The 20,808-nt window shown below is 41.4% G+C and overlaps 2 protein-coding genes across 7 annotated transcripts in view; one reads left to right on the forward strand and one right to left on the reverse strand.

Moving 5' to 3' along the window:
- agpat2 (1-acylglycerol-3-phosphate O-acyltransferase 2 (lysophosphatidic acid acyltransferase, beta)) overlaps positions 1-13,516 on the reverse strand; it is a 120,543-nt gene extending 107,027 nt beyond the window's left edge. For all 3 annotated transcript variants that reach the window (XM_077498336.1, XM_077498334.1, XM_077498335.1), the window contains exon 1: positions 13,406-13,516. The gene's annotated coding sequence lies outside the window, so the exon portion shown is untranslated. The remainder of the gene's footprint in view (positions 1-13,405) is intronic.
- col5a1 (procollagen, type V, alpha 1) overlaps positions 1-20,808 on the forward strand; it is a 67,490-nt gene that overhangs the window by 11,546 nt on the left and 35,136 nt on the right. For all 4 annotated transcript variants that reach the window (XR_013278808.1, XM_077498261.1, XM_077498262.1 and 1 more), the window contains exons 2-5: positions 4,334-4,501; positions 8,425-8,638; positions 9,387-9,549; positions 19,219-19,350. Coding sequence is in view for 3 of the 4 variants with exons in the window: in XM_077498261.1 (XP_077354387.1) it covers positions 4,334-4,501; positions 8,425-8,638; positions 9,387-9,549; positions 19,219-19,350 (677 nt within the window). In the remaining variant the exon portion in view is untranslated. The remainder of the gene's footprint in view (positions 1-4,333; positions 4,502-8,424; positions 8,639-9,386; positions 9,550-19,218; positions 19,351-20,808) is intronic.

The raw sequence follows: 20,808 nt of genomic DNA on the forward strand, positions 1-20,808 counted from the left end.
GTTAGGACTCGATGTGTTATGACTTATCACTAATCTATACTAGCTCATTACTAGCTCATTAGTAAAGTCGGAATTACAACAAATCTTTGTATGAAAACAATCAGAACTTCAAAATGTCATATATCACATCCCCGGTAATTGACGTCAATATTTCATTTTGTTGAGTACTTTACCCCAAAGTCTCACCCACTCCTAGTGGGCCATAAATCTTAATTTTATGAAAGTGGCCTTAAAAAAAAAAAAAACATCCAGTTCAACCAGCAGAAAAGACGCAGTGTACACTTTTGCAACTTTGCATCCACAAAAGGAAACACCTAGCGTGTTTGCGAGGGCTGGAGGGGTATTTTTAGCGGGGGGGCAAAGGAGATGGTCCCCAAGGTGCTTGCACTAAGTGGGTAAACATCACAGCTTCACAAGGTGGCAACTGACAGCTTGGGATGTGGTCGCGATGGCTTCCCAAGCCAATGAATGACGCCGTGTGTCTCGCTAATGTTTGCCCGCGGCCGCGAATGTATCCTGGCATTTCAGCTACTTTTTGGTGGTCCTTCTCGCTAAGAAAGCTCCATTGTGTTATCATCACACCTTTGCCGCTTGGCTCACCTCCCTATGACCTCGCTGAGGGCTCTTAGATGTGCGGGGGTGAAAAAAAAAAGCCCCGATTGTATGGCGGGGTAAATGGGGGAAATTGGATTGAGAGATGTAAAGCCAAGGCATTGGGTGATGGATGGAAGCGCCGTAGGCAGAGGTGGCTCACGTACTCAGATTTTGTAAATATAGAACTTCAAAAAAATAAAAAATAAATAAAAAAAATAAAAAAAAAAGAATCTGGTAAAAGTAGAAGTGCTGATTCAACGCCGTAATACGTGTTTTGATTTTTAAAAGCAACATCCTGACTGAATAATCAGAACTGAACTCACCTGACATATGTTGCATGAGAAAAACAAAATGAAAATACTAAATTAGTGCTGGAGCTAAATCTGATTCTTATAGCTGACATGAACATTTAACAAAAGGTCAACAGCAGATGACTTTACTGCTTACTATGTATGTCATTATTTTTATGGTGTTTGTCATTTGTGGATGTTGTAAGAAGCATATTTTTATAACATAAGTAGCGGCAAGCCAGTATCTATTTTTAAGCATAGGGAGTAATCAGAAAAGTAAATACTCCAGCAAAGTACAGATATTTAAGTACACTGACAAAGCATTTGTATGTGGTTACTTCCCACCACTTGCTGCGGGGTTAACAAGTATCCCGATTGACTGTTTCCCCAACGATCTTGACAGGATTAGCTTGTGTCAATGTGGATTAGCGCAGGCAGAGATGCGCGGCTGGAGGTCGTGACTCTGTTAGCATTGACTGGTTGCCCTGCTGTGGCTATTGAGGTGTTGCCTCATTTGTTGCCGTTAAACTAATACGTTGACGTCTGGATGCTTTGATTGCTATACACAAATCCATTTCATTTTATGTGGAAGCAAGGCTCTGCTATTTGCCATTTGTAATTTTGTAGTGCCCTAAAATGACAAATTGGCACCAAAGCCATGGAACACTAGGAAAGTAGTAACTGGTGTCAAAGAAGTATGAGACTAAGATCTTTGTCAGGAGAAGATAAGTTTAGCTTGTGTTGTTAGTGAAAGTGGTTTATTAGTGTATGGTCAGCCATTTGTTTACAGGTAATGTTTGAAACTAATGTGAAAGTATTTTGGGATATTTATGGTATAAAACATTCATATAGACAATTGTGAACATTTTTATAGAATAGTTCCCATCCCCCCTGAATACAGGAAGTAAGGGGTCACTTATGCCCTTTCCAGTTGTGTCACGGTGGACATTGAAGTCACCGACCACAGGCACTCTCGTACCCTTAAAAGGACAAAAAAAAAAATAAAAAAAAAAATAAGAATGATTAAAGGACGGACGGAAAGTGCAGGCGACGGCTGGCTGCTCGCTTGTAAAAGCAGTCTGAGGACACCAGCGAGCGTCGCCATTGGATCCTTTCCGTCGTTAATAAAGGCGGTTTGAAGATTGTACGCAGTCAAAGCCGGTTCCGACTGGATTTTACACCGTGGGCTTAAAAAAAAAAATCTTGTTAAAAAAAATAACCCAATAGGTGTGAAAATGATGATTGTTGTGAGAAACCAGCAGAGCTCGGACTCTTATTTCCTGTAAGGTAATCATGATGCATTCTGTTGCAAATCCTTCAAAGACAAACTCACACTCGAATTTTTCTGTCCCTCTCCCTGACAGACACAAGCCATCTTTTCACACGGGAATATCCACAGCTAGCACACTGAGCGAGAAACTCCTGTGGCCGCGTTGTCATGTGCACAAGTATAATTACCGAAGACAGGAAGTGTGGGCCGGATCGGCGAGAGCAGATGAGAACATCCCGATTAGGAAGTCCCGCCGCTGCGAATGCATCCTCCTCGGAATGCTTGACAGCGACTGGCTGTTTATATAAACTGTGATCAAGTCGCTCCCCGTTTGCCTCGCTAGGAATGTGAGAAAAATGGAGGGGGTGCTGTACTCTACGTTCAGACTGTGTGAAAGTGGAATCAGACACAAAAGTGCACAGCTTCACGGGTTTCTGTGTGAAAAAGCAGATGTGTCATAATACTTGAAGTTGAAAGAGGTCCGAAATATCAAAACTAATAATAAAAAATAAAAAAAACAACAACAAAAAAACAGTATAAAATGTTGTGTAATACCCCCCCCAAAAATAAAAACAAATCTGATAATGCATAATGTCCATTTACATGTATTCTGCTGACTAAGCAAGTAGCGGGTCAATTTGATGAGGAGAAACTTGAGTTTCTTGTTGTCGGTTTTGCGTCACTTTGTTCCGTGTGCAAGCGGGAGATTCCGGCACGTTGCCCAGTTCAGCTGTGGCAGCTCACGTGCACATTCTCTGTTTTTCCGCGTGTGTGTGGTCCCTTGCCGCCTGTCTCCCAAGAATGTCATACCTGTGCATGGGAACTCTCCAGCAGGAGCAATAGCATTCCCACTTTTGTTCGGTCCATGCCGTAAAAAGTCTGCCTGTTGTCCGTCTATCCTTAGTGTTTACCCGCCCTCCCTTCCGTCCCCTTGTAGACGCGACCCTTCTTTTGTCCGCACTGGTGAGGCTGGTTGCTTTTTGTGGGAACAGCTGTTTGAGCAGAGCGGTTTTGGCACTCTGGGTTGGTGCGGTCGGGGTCAGGTTGACCCGATGTGTATATTCTGGGGGCGTCGGCAAGTGTGCTAATCACACGTTTTGGGTTGCGGTCATTTAAGCGCAAACATGGAACGGGATGGCAGCGGGTGTTTTGAACTCATGGCATGTTATGATCGTGTCCCATCAAATTGTGTTTGTGTCAGCAAAAAAAACAAAACAAGAGAGAATTAAGCTCCACGAAATTTAAACTTGCCTTACTATCAGTGAAATCCCCTTTTTTAAAACGTAGCTTCTTCATTTTAGGAAGCTGAAATGTACCAAAGTCTCTTTACCTTGTGATTGATGAAATCTCATTTTTAAAACGTAACATAGCCTTGTTCCCTCACAACCGTCTTTATGCCAATTTATAAAAGGTATCTTAGTCTCAACGCCTTACATCTGTCGGAATACTATTTCACATTGTAGCCTAGCCTCCTTGATGCTGTCTTTCTTGGAAAAAAAAATATGGGCATGATTGTGAAGTTTGAAGTGAACTTTGTTAAGCTATAAAAATCTGTACAGAATGATTTAGCATCTTTAAAGACATTTACATATATCTTTTCAGTTGTTTGCTCAGAATGCTACAGCTATGCTAACACAAACGAGGCCTAGCTACAGTCCACTAGCACGCTTACCTAGCTAACTGTTTTTGTCTTGGCCCAGTGCTAACATTAACTATCTGTGGGGTTAGCACACTAAGCTAAGAAGGCTAGCAACACACTCCTTGTTGCAACTTTTTTTTTTTATCTAGGCCAAAACACTAAACTAATGAGGCTAGTGTGAAGCTAACATGCTTTCCTAGCTTAGCTAATTAAAATCAAGCCACATTTAGTCACTTGAATGCCTCAGAACAGCCACCATGCTATTATTACCTCAAAACATGCTATGTTGCTAAGCTACATATTCCTGTTGGTCTTCCATTTGATTACGCAAATTGCTTTCTGTTGACTTTGATATTCTAAATCTATATGCTATGTTAGCATAGCATCTTCATGTTCTGTGACGCTTCTACCTGAAATGCAGCTAATTTAGCAGCTTGTAGCTGACTTAGTAGCTAACTTAGCCACACATCAATGTACACTGCAAACCTGATGACTAACGTGACGTCCTTCTGCGTTTATCTCTTCTTTCCTTCTATGCAGCGGAGCCAGCGAACCTCTTGAAGATTTTAGATTTTCACAATTTACCCGAAGGTGTCACGAAAACAACGGGCTTCTGCTCGAATCGGCGGTCGTCGCAAGGACCCGACGTTGCCTACCGAGTCTCCAAAGAGGCACAGCTCAGCGCCCCCACAAAACAGCTGTATCCAGGTGAGCTAAGCTTTACACTAATCCCGCGCAGGTGTCATGTAGTCGGTTCAATTTTCACGGACTTGCAAACCCGCAGGGCAGTAAGGAAGGGATATAATGGTCAAACATAGCGGGAAAGCAATTTCACACATTTAAAAGCTCCCGTAACTTTATTATTTATGTCAGCCAACGAGCATGAACTTTGAATCCAGTTATCTAAAGAATCTTGATTTTTCTTTTTTACTTTTTCTATTTATTTTTTTTTTTTATTTTAATGTAATAAAAAAGAAAAGACATGCTCATTTCAACTGTGCGGTTGGAAAAGTAAAAAAAAAAATTCCCTGACTAGCCAATACTGTAAGAACTTTAAAATATGTAAATTATAGGGGGGGTGTTGGAATGCGGCCAGCAGTGGCCGGAAATGGAGCTTATGTGGGAAACCCGGAAGTCGGAAGTCCATGGCATCTACTCCAGAGAATAAAATGGTGATTACATAAAAATTGGAAGAAAGTTAAGTATGCATTTAAAATGTGCAAAAGTTGTTTCTTTTAAAAATAATTAACTCATTAAGTTTATACTACTTTTTTTTTTTATATATATTTAAAAAAATACTTCAGGACTTCTGCTAATGTAAATGCTCAGTGGGCCAATGTAAAGAACGGAGTGTGTCCTCAGGGCTGTAGTCTGACCGCCCCCGAGCTAGCATGAGGGGCTTCTGTGGGTTAAACCGCGCTGACGTGGCTTTGGATATTCTTTTCCCATCTTCTCTCTGTTGTCCCTGGAGTGCCGTCATTTTCCACCGTCTATCATTTCTCTTTGCTTTGTAGTGTCATCTAACGTTTTTTTCCTTTCCCTCCAAAAAACTTTTCATTCTTGGAATAATTTAACGATTGTGGTGTACAATAAAGTAGAAATGCAGTGATGTGGTTGAGATGCAGAAAGAGAACAAACCCTCGACCGGACCACCGTCGGCGTCAGATGTGATTTGTCCCTCGCTAGACCTTTGAAACGCGCCACCCTGCCTTACTACTTGTTGGCCGGTGTGTGAATTCACACGCTGCGAAATCACAATATTCGTCTTGGAGCAAACTCAGATGAGACTGTTCGGATGCACGTGCTGTAATTACGTGACTCTGGCAGACAGCTGTGGAGGTTACTGGATACAAATTGTGCAGTTTCAAAATTGATACCGTTGTCTTTTCTGTCAAAACACTGAAAATGTTCGCCGCTGTCATACTATAAAACCTTAAGCTGCAAGCTAGACATTGGAGCTAGCTAACATCTGGCCATACGTTTGAGTGTTTTGGGCTTCAGTGTTTAAAAAAAAACAAAAAAAACAAACAAATGACACTCATCGTTTCTGTTGCAAATACTGAAAACACTTGTCATGGTCGTATAAAAGTATAAAAACAATGGCCATGATTAGTCAACAATGACAGAATCTCCAAGCTAGCCTTTTGTGATTAGCATTACATTCAAAACTGTTTTGGCTTCGTTTACATGACTTTTGTGAGCATGAAAACACAAAGTTTTTCAAAAGTACACCATTATTGTTTCCGTTAAACACTAGAAATAGTCGTTTCATAAAAACATAACGTGAGTTGCAATCATGCAATAATGTACAAGCTATCATTAAGTGCTAGCGTTATGATATAAACATTGAAATATTCTGGATTTTGGCCATTCCTTCAAAAAGAAAACTTTTGAAAATCGGTTTAACATTTTCAAACATGTAGACAATGTCAAACCCAAACTAGATACAACTAAAGCCATGTTAACAGTTAACACACTGTTGACGCACTTTAGTTACACCAAGAGAGCCTAGCCAGTGACATCACTCCATCCCATTAATTTTTCCAGCTCAGCTAAGACTCAAACTATTAAGCTCAACTTTCTGCCACCTAATCCTTAAAATATGTCTACGAACGAACGACAAAGAGACGCTAAACTGTGTTGGACAACGAAGCAAGCTCTTGTGGCGGCGTTGTGGAAAAGCGCGAGACATGCAGTCATCAAACGTTGGGGAAAGGATGATTCGTTTAAAACTAGAAACAGAAGTCCTTTCTATTACCTTTATGACCCGAAAGGGGCATGCTAATTATAGCGTACGCTTCCCACGCCGCGGTATGTCTGCTGAGGCTATGTGCAAATTAGCGCCTCAAGCTACAGAAGCTAACGCCGCCAGGGTTCATGTCGTCAGCAGCTTCTGTTTCTTTTCTTGTTTACTCAATTTGTCTGCCTGATTGTGGCTGTAAAACCTTTAACAGCGCTCTTTTGACTAAATGTTACATTCTGGCGAAATGCATGGTGCATAGTTTTTACAAAATACAAACATTTGCAGAATACAACAAAAATGCGCATTATGTTATGAATGCCATATAATTTTCAATATACCATAAAATATAATTTGTCAACATATATAACTGTTGCTATATTTATATGTGAATGTGTGAATTCACATTTTATGTCAAATTGGTGAGCAGTCCAGCCTCCGCCTCTTGCCTCAAATCAGCTGTCATAGGCATGCTACCCTAGTGAAGACAAGCACAATTTTGAGACTGGCAAGTATTGGGACGTGAAAATAACTTTTTCCCAGTTGGTCATGCACTTTCTGGCAAGCCTGGCCTCTTCCATTCCTATCTTGCCGGCTCACACAATAGGGTATCTCTCACCTGGTGGTCCCCCGAAGTCGCTATTACAGAAGGGAGAGCATTCCAGGGAGAAATCCAAGCCTTCCCAAATGAGTGCTTACTGATGGGGGCTCCTGAGGAGAAAGTCTATTTTTATATTTGGCTAAAGATCCTCTGAGGGCGTATCGGAAATCTTCGAAAGAGAAACCCTTTTGGAATACTTAAAGTTGTTTTATTTTGGCTCCCTGACACTTGGCCACTGCTCCTGAGTCATCATCATCTCTGATACTCTGTTAAGGTTCCATCCATTTTCTATCGCGCTAGTTTTTGCTAGGGCGGCAGGTGAGCTGGAGCTTGGCCCAGCTGACTTTAGGCAGGAGAATTTGGATACGCCCTGGACTGATGACCAATCAGGGCTCATAAGGACAAATTAACATTTAGTCATTGGTGGGGTACATCAAAGTATCCAATTAACCTGGCATGAATGTTTTTGGAATTTGTGGAGGAATCTGTAGTGCCAGGAAAAAAAATACGCAAACACAGGGAGAATGAGCAGTCCAAGCCTAGAGTTGAACTGAGAACCTCTAGGACACTGTACTGTGTTTCACCAAATGCATCCACCAGTGTTGTCTTTGCATTGCTTCTTCTCAAACGAAAGATGCACTTCATCTGACTGACTCATGCCCTGACATTTACAATAAAAGCCATAAAGGCGGGAAGTTGATTGACAGCCCTGATTCTGAATAAAAGAGTTGGCATCTCTATTCTTCTTGTCTAGATGTCAGGTTTTAAACCTCAGCTAGCAAAACGTTTTCCCACTCATCTCCACTTCTGGGCTCAACCAGCAAGGAATTACAAGTGGAATCTGTTGCAGTTGTTTGTTAATGCCAGTTTCCATAAAAATGAAAGATTGGAATGGGGGCAAGCATCTCCATGGATGCTTGGAAAAAGTATTGGTAATACCCAAATATGCTTATTTATATGAATTTATATACGATTTGATAGATGGCGTTTTCATCTTAACATAAACAGTGTGTTTTTATAGGCTCTGCTATTAAAAAAACCCAATCTCACCCACATTTTTTTCCTTCTCCAAGAGCGATTTGGAAGACAGTTGATTAGACTCTGGAGTTTTTACAAGCGATTATACCGCCAGCTTCTCCAGCTGATTGTTTCCTCATGTTGCTCCAAGATGGATTATCCAGTTCTTCCGTAGATTTAAGTCCTCTTCTGTCTGTGTTGTGTCCATTTGCTCCACTGAATATACGTCAGTTCTCTGACCCGAGTACTGAAATCTGTGCTTCCCCCCGCCAGGTGATGTGTTCCCTGAGGACTTTTCCATCTTGGCCACAGTGAAGCCTAAGAAGGGCAGCCAGTCATTCCTGTTGTCCGTGTACAACGAGCAGGGAATCCAGCAACTCGGACTGGAAATGGGGCGTTCGCCCGTCTTCCTCTACGAGGACCACACGGGGAAGCCCGGACCTGAGGACTACCCGCTCTTCCGGGGGATCAATCTGGCCGACGGAAAGTAGGTGGACTGGTTTAGTGGACAACACACAGGTTGGGATAGGGGTTTTGGGCTAGGGAGTTGTGGATAGGAGGAAGTATATTAGAATACGATGTTTAGGTCTATCAGATGGGATTGGGGGTTTAAAGTCTGGGTTTTGGTTTAGGGATTATGAGTTAGGGTAGGTGTTGGTGTTGAGTAGGGTTAAAGTAAGGAATTAGGTTGGGTTCATGAGTTAGGGTTGGGTTAAGAGATTAAAGTCTCGAGTTGAGGGTTGAAGATTTAAGGTTAGTGGATGGTATTAGGCTTTATAGATTAGTGACTTCATTATATGGTTTAGAAGGGACAGGATTAACATTTGTGGGGTTCTGGTTACTGTTTGGGTTAGAAGCTAGATATGGACAACTGATATTTTAGGGGTTAGGGTCAGGGGATTAGGTGGTTGGGTTTATGGTTGGAGTTAGACGTAGGGTTACCGGTTGGGTTAGGGAACTAAGTAGAGGTTAAGGGGTAGACTTTGGTGTTAGGGTACGTGTGTTAGCAGGTTAGAATTTAGGTTGGTCAGGCTATGGGGGCTCAGGGGCTAGTGTTTAATATAGTTAAGGTAGGGTGAGGGCTAGCAAGGTTAGAGTTGTCACTGCTCCTTCAATCAGTTTAAAGCTCAAAATGTAACCATGACAATATTTTAACATGAATACAAGGAAGTGCTCACTTGGTCCACAAATTCTCCGCGTGTAAACGGACATCTCCTCTTCTTCTTCTTATCCAGGTGGCATCGAGTGGCCATCAGTGTACACAAGCAAACCATCACCCTCATTTTGGACTGTAAAAAGAAGACCACCCAGAAGCTGCTCCGATCGGCCCACCCCATCATCGACACCAAAGGAATTATCGTTTTCGGAACCAGAATACTTGATGAAGAAGTCTTTGAGGTCGGTCCTGTTTGAGTTCTCTTTACTGCATACCGTAGCACGAGACAGACAAAACGTTGCCAGTGAATCAACGCATTGAGCTGTTCTGCTTTTTTTTTTGGTGAGGCTGTAAATGACATTGGTGCCCAATTGAGGTTTGTGGTGACGGCAGGCATTTCCTCTGCAGACATGTCGGTGACCGAGCTTGCCCGACGCCCACTACCCACGCGCCGTAAATCACAGCATACAGTAGTGTTAGCAGCAAAGCACAGGCCTCGTCTAAGGCTGGCCATAGTGACCGACAGTTAGATGAATTTTGGAATGTCCAAAACTTGGTAGCCTGATACAAAACTGATGAAGAGAGCACGTTGACTTGTTGTTGATTTAGCATTGGCCCTCCGTGTTCGTAGATGGTAGAAAATGTCTACTTTTCAATTTGTTTTTGCCATTTGACAACATTTTGAAGCTGGACTTCAGTACATTAGCCTATTTTAATCCCAATTACGATTTGTCTTTGTTGGTCCTGAATGAAGCACTGGCGTTTGGTAGTGTGCTATTTCCTCGTACAGTGTAAATCTAACGTAAAATCGTCAGGGTCGTAGCTAGCAGATTAAGATTTTTTAGTTGAGTTTGATAGCTAGCATTATGCTTCATAAGTGTAGTTGTGCCAACAAATATTGTTTGAAGTGAAATTTGAAAATTACGACATGTTTTGTAATGGTGCCAATGCTTTGTCTTAATGTGACCGCTGGCATGTAAATTGAAGTTGACAAAGTGTTCTGTGGTTTTATTTCACTTGTCCAACTTTTGCTTTTTCAATGAATGCAAAAGCATTGCGGTTATGCCATGATGAACTTATTAAATGTGATACTTGGTCAGAAGAGAGATTTTAAAAAGAAAAGCTATTGTGTGATAATTCTGGCCATGTACTGTATCTTCAAATTTACACGAATAGTAATAACAATGACTTTTCTTTGATTTTCTCTTTCTTTTTTTTTTTTTAACCACCCGTTTTAACTAGCGATGATCATTGGACAATTTTCTTTGATCAACTACAAAACTCAAAATGTAATTTATGGAGACATTTGCTTTGATTAAATCTCTCTCGGGATTAAATTTAACATTGTAAAAATTGAAAGAATTCTGATGGGATGGTAGAATATCTTTCTGGATGTCTGAACTCACGTGCTATGAGGGACTATTTAAAGAGGATAATTAATCAGAATGGAGGCATAAAAAAATCGATTGTGTGAGCATGTGAGTCGTGTCGGAATCACGTCGCCTTTATCCTGCCGATGTCACACTGGTTTGTTTAAAAATTGAATATTGGCACTCTGATAATTAATAGCAGAGGCCAATCTGACATGACTGATGCCGAGCCAGCCAACCTCACAAGTCCCTGCAGTGAAATGTTTGAAATATGACATCACTCCACCCCCTCAAACCAGCGAGCAACCAATCTCCTGATGTTAAATCTTCCGAAACCGTTATTCAGCGCCTAGCTAAAACCAAAACCAGCTTGCTCTGGCTCTAAAATCTATGCAGGATTATAGTTTCACTCAACGTCTGGTGTCAGAAACATTTTTTTAATTATTTTTTTTACTCCAGAGCTCCCCCGGCAGTTGGGTCATGGACTTACAGACAGACGGTCATTTGTTAAGCAACAAAGACGTGGTTGGAAGCAGAGCTAATGAATGAAGGCGCAAACTGATTTTACAGAGTGTTGGCCCACATCTAGTAAAATATGATGAACAGCTTTTTTTCGTGGGTAATGAGATGTAATAATTTCATCCATTCATCCCAGTCAATCCCAGCTGACATTGAATGAGAGGATACATCCTGCACTGTTCACCAGCCAATCAGAGGGCACATAGACGAACAACCATTCATTAGAGCATTCGCTATTCGTATTGACATTAGCCGCTGAATGAGCGAATCAACTTGAATTGGTTACTCAATGTATTTTTGCTGAAAAACTAGTCAATGAAAATGAAATGAAATGTAAAATCAAATTTGATAAAACGGCAAATGGAGCGTGCCTATACTGTATAGTGCTTAATTTTGATCAAATGTTTACAAAGCCCTCTTCGCTTATCTCATTCAAACGTATTGGAGTGTAGCACATACCGGCCGGCGTGTTGTTGACGTAGTGTATTAACACATGGAAAGATGAACCTTTTTAGTTTAAAATAACTTACGTTAACCTTCAGGATCCAGCCCTGGATAACAGCAAAACAAATGTCGCTTTCTTCTCTTTGCTACCATTTTAAATCCATCTCAGTTGCTACTCAAACTCATCCTGTCGCATTAGCCGGCCATCAACGAGGAGTAAGACGGACAAATATTCCCATTTCTGCAGCCAGGGGTTGTTATCTAGCAAAAAATAAAAAAAATAAAAAATTCCCGCAACTAATTCTGGGCATCCGCTGAGTACGTAGCTTTCACGCATGTGAACTCGTATGAGAAAAATCTGATTCGGCATTTTTTTTAATGGTCTATTCAATATTCAATTGGAGTTGCCACCGATTGGTGCACAGCTCGACCATTCACATTCGAACCGCATCATTATATAGGCTGCTTGGTGGGATACAACCGTGTGTCATTTTATCTAGGAATGGTCAATGGACTTGGAGGATAACACCAAAAATATTTTATGGTTATAGTGTGATTAGGTGTTTGCAACGGCAATATAGAGTGACTGGAGGAGTCACAGAAAGGCAGTGAAGTGGACGTCCTTGGAAAGCTACATGGATCAAAGTTGTGCAAAAAGTTGGCTATATGCTTTTGAAAGTTTAGAGAGTCAAATTATGCTCACCTGTGAAGGTTATAGTGCATTTTTAGGTCATCGTGAAATTACATTGTTGTGGGAACAGAAATCGGTTGTAAATTGGAGGACCCCCCCCCCCATATTGGTTTTAACTAGACTTAATTCTGACTGGATTTTAAAGCTTCCGTGGACTCTAATAGAACCCCAAATACAGCTGACTCGGATCAAGTGGTGGCATTTCCAAGTCTTTTAATGAGGCGTAATTACTCAGGAAGGCCAAAAGTGGGCTGCAGTTGTTTTATTAAGAGTGACGCCATTCGCAAACCATTCCAAATCCAACCTGGGCTATCGGCAGCCCGACTCCCTGGTTGTTACCGTGGGAACAGGGTGATATGTTTTGGGGTTTCTTTTCGCTTTAAAATCCTCCCCCGCTGCTCGTCTGCCAGTTTGCAGACGGGACAGACAAGACTGGGAGAAAATGGAAAACTACACTGCATACTTTCCACCAAATCGTTCTCCCCTTGCTCCCTTCACCCCGTCGCCGTTTAGTCTGATCACGTTTTTTTAGGGGTTTTTTTCGTCCGAGAACTTACCGAACGTGTGGGTTTCACGCAGTCGAGCCAAAATAATCACGTGTAGAAACAAGTTGAACTCTCCCAAATGTTCTTTCAAGAGTATTTAGGTTGAGGCTTCTCAAATATTTGCGGGCCACGAGAGAGATTTTTGCAAGGACCCGCTCTTAATTCTAATTAAACCATGTCTAGCCTTAAAATAGAAATTGGAAACTTGCCCATTTTAGAGAAAAAAAAGACAATGTTATGATAACTTCCTATTATTAAAGGGGGAAAAAAATGTTATATGATGAGGAAAAGCTGGATCTTGTCCCCAAAAAATGTCATAATTCTTGAAAGTGCAAAGACGTTTTTCATCGGGGCTAAAAAATTTTAAATGATACGATAACAAATTTGTAATTTTTTTAGACAAGTAATGTGACGACAGTGTTTTTTTTTTTGTTTTTTGTTTTTTCTGTGCATAAATCTCCATGTACTTACTGTAAATGTACACATACACTCGGTGGCGGTCAGGCAGTTGTGAAACAGTGCTACTTACCCAAAAGCCTCAAGCTTGGGTTTGTGGTTTGGTTTCTCAAGTGGATGTCGTGGTCAGCGGGACAAACGTCCATAAGTGCCGTCTTGGTCACTTGTCTTGCTTCCGCCGCCTGTGTCGTTCAAAGACAAAGATGGGATTCGTACATACTTTACAAAAGGAGGGATTGTACTGTACAAAGCCTTCACCTTGTGTTTAGGAAAGTTGCAAAAAACCTTTTTTCATGACCAATCAAAAAGTTCTATTGTGTGGTTATCTTCATTTTAAAAATTGGGTGACATCTTGTAAGATTAAAAAATTAAATGTTAAAAAAAATAAATTTGTGATCGATTATAATTTATAATGCAAAAAACTGACAAATTTCATTAAACTTTTTCATACATCATAAAGTATTTTTTTTTTATATATTGTGTAAGTCCATTTAAATAAACATAATATAATGTGAACATTTTAATAAGCTCTCTTTTTATGCTTAAAAAAGTTAAAGCAAGTTGGATATCAATTAACATTCAAAATATGACAAATTTTCATATAATGAAAACTATTTGTTACATCAATTTAAAAAACAAAATGTGTGCCATCTTGTAACAAGCGCATGACCACATTTTATTTACAATATTAAAGAAAGAAATGGTGTGAGAATTTTTTCTTACATTTGGGGGAAAAATAAAAAGATGTATTTCAACATTCACCATTATTTGCCATGTGAAGAAAAAAAAGTGGGCCGATTTAAAAAAAACAAAAAAACAAAAAAAACAAAAAACGTGCAGTGGACTACAAAAAGCCCCCAGGCCAAACCTTGGACACCACTGGCTTAAGGTTAAGGGCTACGGCGAACAGGGGTTGTACATGCACACAAAGACGGTCGCTGCCAACTTTGGAAAATGTGATGAGCTTGCATCTGCGGTCAATTTTGGAGTGGCCGCCACATGGCATGACATCATCCAAAAGATTCCACAGGTTACTCTTGCTACCACTGACTGCACAGCATGGTTAAGGTTAGGGGGTCTTCAAAATAACACGTGGAACTCCCGTTTTGTACTTAAAGCTGAATGTTTTTAGTTCAGAGGGCCTGGGGAAAAAAATTACCGTAATCTTGTCCCCAACATATTTGATGTATATGCTACTAATACTTACATCATATTTAATGTGAACTGAACATATCTTTCATGTTCCTTATTTACATCATACATGTTTGATATATGCTTAATGTGTCACATTGACATATTTAATGTGCATACATACATTTGCAACGTAGCCTGCTGTGTATACCTCCAATGCGTATGCGCCACAGTTGCGTTTGGCTGATATCTCATTTATCTCCTGCTGTTCCGACATGCGGACGGGGCCTCATTCCGTTGGATTCCATGCATTTGTAACGTAAGCCAAGCCTCATAATTCAACCAGTGGCGTCTCAACACTGGATGGTCGTGGCCCCGCTAAAACATGGTCATCGTCCTTCAACGTATCATCTATGTGTCACACTTTTCCATACTTTTGGGTTAGGGGAGGGAATATTTGTTCCAGTAATTAAGATGAGGTCCCTAATTTGAGTCAGATGTTTGCGCACTTTTTAAGTCCCTCTGTAAGTTCTCCTCCATCTCAGCACTTTTTCTGGGAAAAGCCAAACACGCAACCACCGTCTGGCGTAGGAGGCAAACTGATCTGGTTTCCTTCCACCTTTCCAACCCCCCCCCAAAAAAAAGAGCAGGAAATGGGACTATGGCCCAGAGAGATGTCGGATTAAGATCTTTAGCGGGGGGGGTTGGCAGTTTTAGGGTGGTTGACAGAGGTGGCAAAAGTACTCACACTCTGTACTCAAGATGTTTTGATTTACTTAGTACCGATTCAGAAACAAAACGATATCTTGAAGCACGACAGTCGATACTTGTGCAGTAAAAAGATTCAAAACATCCCCAATAAAGTGTAAAAGCTTTTCAAAAGAATGCTCTTTTCCCATACCTACGATTAAGCTCTTTCAAAGGGTTTTTTTTTTTAATCATATTCTCCAAAATCTTGTTCTTGCACTGTATTGCTCTTTTAGTCATTTTGGTAAGCCATTTTTGTTTTCTTTGCTTTTAAATCTCTTGAACTGCTTTTAAATGTTAAATTTTGAATTACCGTATGAGAAGCATGCTAAGTTACGTTGCGTATGAAACACGCTAAATCAATGATTCTATTTATAGTTACTAAAAATAAAAGAGGACAGACTCTGAAATACACTTCAGCAGAAAAGGGGGGGGGGGGGGGGGGGGGGTACTTTACTGTCATTTATAACGGTTTTGGGAAAACAACTCATTCCGTAGATTTGCTAATGCTGTGAACTGACTAACCCCCCACCCAATGAAAAAAATCTGCAAAATTGGCTAATGATAAAAGCAGAAAAAATAGGTATATTTTTTTTAATGCCAGAAGTTGGTGGTTTTTAGACTGACACAAGAAAACACAGTCGCCACGAATCATTCTTGGAACCACAAACAAAATGATCCTCCCAAATAAGACCAAGGACGGGGAAATTCGTGCTTCTCCTTCAAATCATGCTGTTCATTCTCCCTGGTTCACATTCCTTCATGTTCACTGCTGGTCCTGTTTTTCCCTCTTGAGACACCAAATTCTCTATCAATGGATAAAAATCTCTGATGAAAATGCAAAAAGCTGTAAGAAGTGTGCGGTCCTTATATTGGACGCTGATTTCCAGCCAACGAGCTGAGCTGCCATCTGCGCCACGCTCGGGTTTACCAACTGGCCCGCCGCCAAGACGTGTAAATATTCTGTTTATGTACTGTAAGCCAGGAGCTTGGACCTCCCAGGGACCTGCTCCAGAGGGGGGTGGCAGGCACACCACCAGCCCCGTTTGTCCTAAGGATTTAACTTCATCAAGCTGCTAGGTGAGGCGGAACAAGTAAGCCATTGCTGGCTTTTAAAGTACGACGGTCCCGTAATGGTCCTGCTGCAAGGGGACACCGCCATTGCGATAATGCAGTGCATAAAGACCACTTAGCACAAAACAGGCTATTGACTCACGGATAATCAAAAACAAACAGGGAGAAGTAGTAGTATGTGACACGGCTGCTGCACGCGACTGACTACACAATTGTCCTTCCAATCGTTCTTACAGGGAAACATTATTTTGAGGCGCGAGTTCTGTGTACTGTGATAAGATTCTTCTGAGAAAACTACAGTATTAAATATCAGGATTACATCTTTGCCAGGCCGCCGGTGGTCCGCGGACTCCACTTTGAGAAACTCTCCCTTAAAACGTCAACACTTGTGTTTTATGTGCCTTGCGGTGACCATGTTGCAACATTTTGCTGCGCATCTTTTAGAAAAATCGCAAATCATGGGAGTGCAATCCGGAGGGCTCGGGTCCAAAGGAACTCGGCCCATCCTGAATAGCTTTGGGTCGGGTTCAGGCAGGGAGACAGATGTTTGGCTGCGTCCTTCGGTGGAGCTCACTCCCGCCACCACCTGGACACGAGCGGAACCGTACCGGGTCCAACAGGGATTAGTTTTGTTTGAGGTTTAATTGTGACAAACATGTCTCCCCTCTTCTATTTGCATATCAATCATGGTATACATGACATATTTGATCAATCACACTTTAGCGGCTTAAGAAACACGTGTAATTATATTGCACTTACTTCAACCAGAAATGTTGCATTAGCATACCGCCCGGCTGACAGCGCGTCACATCTGTACAACAGCTGCGTACGTTGCTCTAAAAAGAGCTGCTCAAGCGCCAAGAAAAGGGAATGAGAAGATTAGCCTCTGCGTTGTGTTGTGTTGTCAAAGAATGGCCCGGAACTTGACTTAATTAGGATCAGAATCAACACGCAACTCTAATAAGTCAGCAAAGTCAGAGCCAGTTGCACTTAACAACATGAAATTTGGTTGGCATATCTCTCATACTGGAAGTAGACACAGAAAAAACAATTATTGTTGATATGCTGAAATCAGATATGCTGAAATCAGATGATTTAGACAATTTTCAATAAGAAATGGCTCCAAATGATTACGCCATTATTATAGTAGCTGTCGATTAATTTGATAATCGATTACTTGTAATCTAGACAGCTCTATGTGACAAAATTTAAAAAAAAAAAAAATCCGTTTTTGGCAATTTAAGTAGCAAACTTTGATGACTCATCAGAGAACTACAAAAGTCTATTTAAACTGAGGACAGAGCCGGTTTAACTTGGAACTAGCTAGGCATGTCGAGTACGAGTAGACCAACAAAAAAAAAAAAAAAAAAGTCTCAAGACCCATTGCCTGAAAAGACACAGGACGTTTGTCATTTTAATTTGAGGTGACCATTCTCAGGTTGCGTCGGCCATTTCCAAGGGTCCTTCGAAGACTCTTGTCCTACGGATTTTGTCTGATCGCTACCAAATTTGCATCTCGTATACTAGATAGATTGAGCATTGATTTTGCTCAAGCTCTGTGGCTCTCCACGGATATCGGCCCAAGGGCCTACTTATACCTGGCTTAGCTTTAGAATTCCTCCCTTTTGGGGTTCGATAGACCCACAAACTCGTTACACGAACTAAATTTCTGGTAAAGGTTTAATTTAGACATGCAATTTATGACATTCAATAAGTCTATGAAAGTTTTGAAATTCCAAAGAATGCATCCATTGTTTGTCAATTTTCCACCGCCTCATGGAACAAAGGCCAGGGAACACGGTCACGTTGTTCTCGACAGCGCCGCAAACGTTAACACCGACCAAGTGTGAGCTCATTCCGAGCCCCGAGGTCCCATCGTCCCCTCAGAGCACAGCTGCGACTCGCCGCCCCGCCAAACGTGACCGCCGAACCGACTCTAAATCCTCGCGAAACGGAGACACGCTCACTTGACCGTTTCTCGGGCTACTTCATTCCTCCCGTCTCGGAGGAAGCGTAGGGATTTGTTTTCTTGCACCCAAAGTAAACGACAGCGATAAGCCAAGGACAGAGCAGGAAACATCATTTTTCCCTCCCACTCTGTGGACTATTAAAGGATCACAAGGTTTTAGTGCTCAGTGTCGACTCTGCAAACTGACACTTCTTGGGATGCACGCGCTGTTCAAACGAGGCTTAAGAAACAACAAAAGAAAATTAAGCAATATACTCCTCATTCCATTCTTGTTTTTGTAAGTCCCGTTTATGCAGCGTGCAGCTGGCAGCGCCTGGGATGAGGGGCCTAATAAAAAAACACGGAACGTGGGAGTCCATTCCCACAGTTGTGCCTCGTTATTCTTTTTTTTTTTTTTTTTCCAGCCCCGTTTGTTTGAGCTTAGTTGATTCCGTATTGGAATGATGTGTGATGACATCACTGCAATCGGAGGTACGATGAGAACATGTTTGGACAGACGCGATACAGTGTGTGCGTTGACACTCCGAAACTTGTAGCAGACACACACAGACACCCAGCTCCCCGTGTAACCCGGGGATCCCGCGGAGCCTTCGCCTTCTTTTCTCTTCTCTCGCGCTCGCCTTCTCATCAATCCCACCGCACTTGTCAGCATTTTTTCTTTCTGAAATAACCGTTTTACCGCCCACTGGCCAGCCACCCTCCCCATCCCCCATCCGCCCATTCGTCCACACTGCCATACGATCTCCTGTAAGCCCAACTCCTGCAGGTCTGCTCACGTAAACATTTCGCCATCACCTTGATGAACGTTGTGAAAATGAAGTCAGACCCTGACCTAGTTTGTGTGCAGATGTTCCGCTTTGTCTTATTTGTTGATGTTCCTTTCCCCGCCCCCCCACTTCTTTGTTTGTTTAAATGCATAACTTGGTCCAACGTCTCGCTCACTTCCTGTTTCTCGCTGTTTCCAGGGAGACATCCAGCAGCTAATGATTGTAGCAGACCACCGCGCCGCCTATGACTACTGCGAGCACTACAGCCCCGACTGCGAGGTGGCCGCCCCCAACCAACCGCAGAACCAGGACCCCAACGCTGACGACTACGTGAGTGGTCACAGTTGCCGATAAACTCCCTTTTACTTTTATCATCTCCTTTTCCAGGGAATCCCATTGTTGTAGGTATCTTAAAATTGCAAGTTACTGAGGCAAAAACCAAGCCAAGTCAAGTAAAGTCCCCATTAAATTTCAAGCATGTCAAAACATTATTTGGGTTCAGCAAGTCATAAGTCATGTTTTGACTTCAAGGACTTGAGGCTTACTTATGATTTGCATTTGTGACTTACTTCCAACTCTTAGTGATGCCAAAAAACGAACAAAACAAACTAAAACAAGACAAGAGGCACAACTGTTAAGTCCTCCCCATCATTCCCCACTAAAAAAATGGATAATTGCTGATAGATGTCATAAGACGTCAGCAAAGCATGACAGAGCTCCAAAACTCATTCCAGCATAAGTCCATAGCACCAAGATGCGGCAAGATGGCGCCAAAGCAATACTTTTATTTTAGACAAGGCTTTGGCTTGAGCACAAAAACAGCGACTAGGTGAGTGAGATTTCAAAAATAAAATTAGTGCGTAATGACGGCCGCCAAAAAGATTTAGAATTTCCTATAGATGGCACAAACCACCTCATATGAAGCTCCTCAACCCAATCCAACATAGTTCCTTGGGAGTAAGAGGCCACAAGATGGCACCAAATTCACTTTTCTACAAACAACATTCCACCCATAAAATAAAAATAAAATAAAAAAAATCCATAAGTGATTGCTTGCCCCAAAATCTTTTATAATTACCTATAGATGCCACAAGAGGGCGGCAAAGCACTACATGAAGCTTGTCATTCAACTTCAACATAATTGAAACAGTCACGCATATTAATAATAGTACAACCAATAAAGCATTATGAGTCTAAAAACAAGAAACACAGAGGGACTAAAGGAAATTGAAATCTAATCTAAAATAATAATTAATTATTATTATTATTATTATTATAAATTGGGTATGCTAGGTAATGTAGTCGCATTAAGAACTCACATATTTCAACCTTATTGGGTTGAATTGAATGCATAGCTGTTTTGATCGGTCCAATCAGACATTTCATTTCATTGACAGGATGTGTAGGTACACTGGGCAAAATATTGGGTTTTGATGGTGATGATGATGATGATGAAGAATGGTGCCTGTCTCAAGCTGAATTCCTGCCCCAATACGTGCCACTAATCAACCGTAACCTTGCGAGGTGTTAAAAGAAGAACTTGAACTTGACCTGTGAGTGTAACATGTTCACTCAAAAAAATAAAAAAAATAAAAATAAAAGAAAAACAGCAGAAAAGTCATTCTTCATTCGAGGGGGGGGGGGGTAACAAGTTGGAACAAGGGTATTCAGATGAGGTTTTTACAACTTGAAGGCATTCCTGTTTTTGATTAATGGCACGCCTACAACATAAATCTCTGCTATTTACAAAGGATTGCCTATATTATTTATAATACAGGCTAGAGTATC

Source organism: Festucalex cinctus, chromosome 15, assembly GCF_051991245.1.
Source record: "Festucalex cinctus isolate MCC-2025b chromosome 15, RoL_Fcin_1.0, whole genome shotgun sequence".
Lineage (NCBI taxonomy): Eukaryota > Metazoa > Chordata > Actinopteri > Syngnathiformes > Syngnathidae > Festucalex > Festucalex cinctus.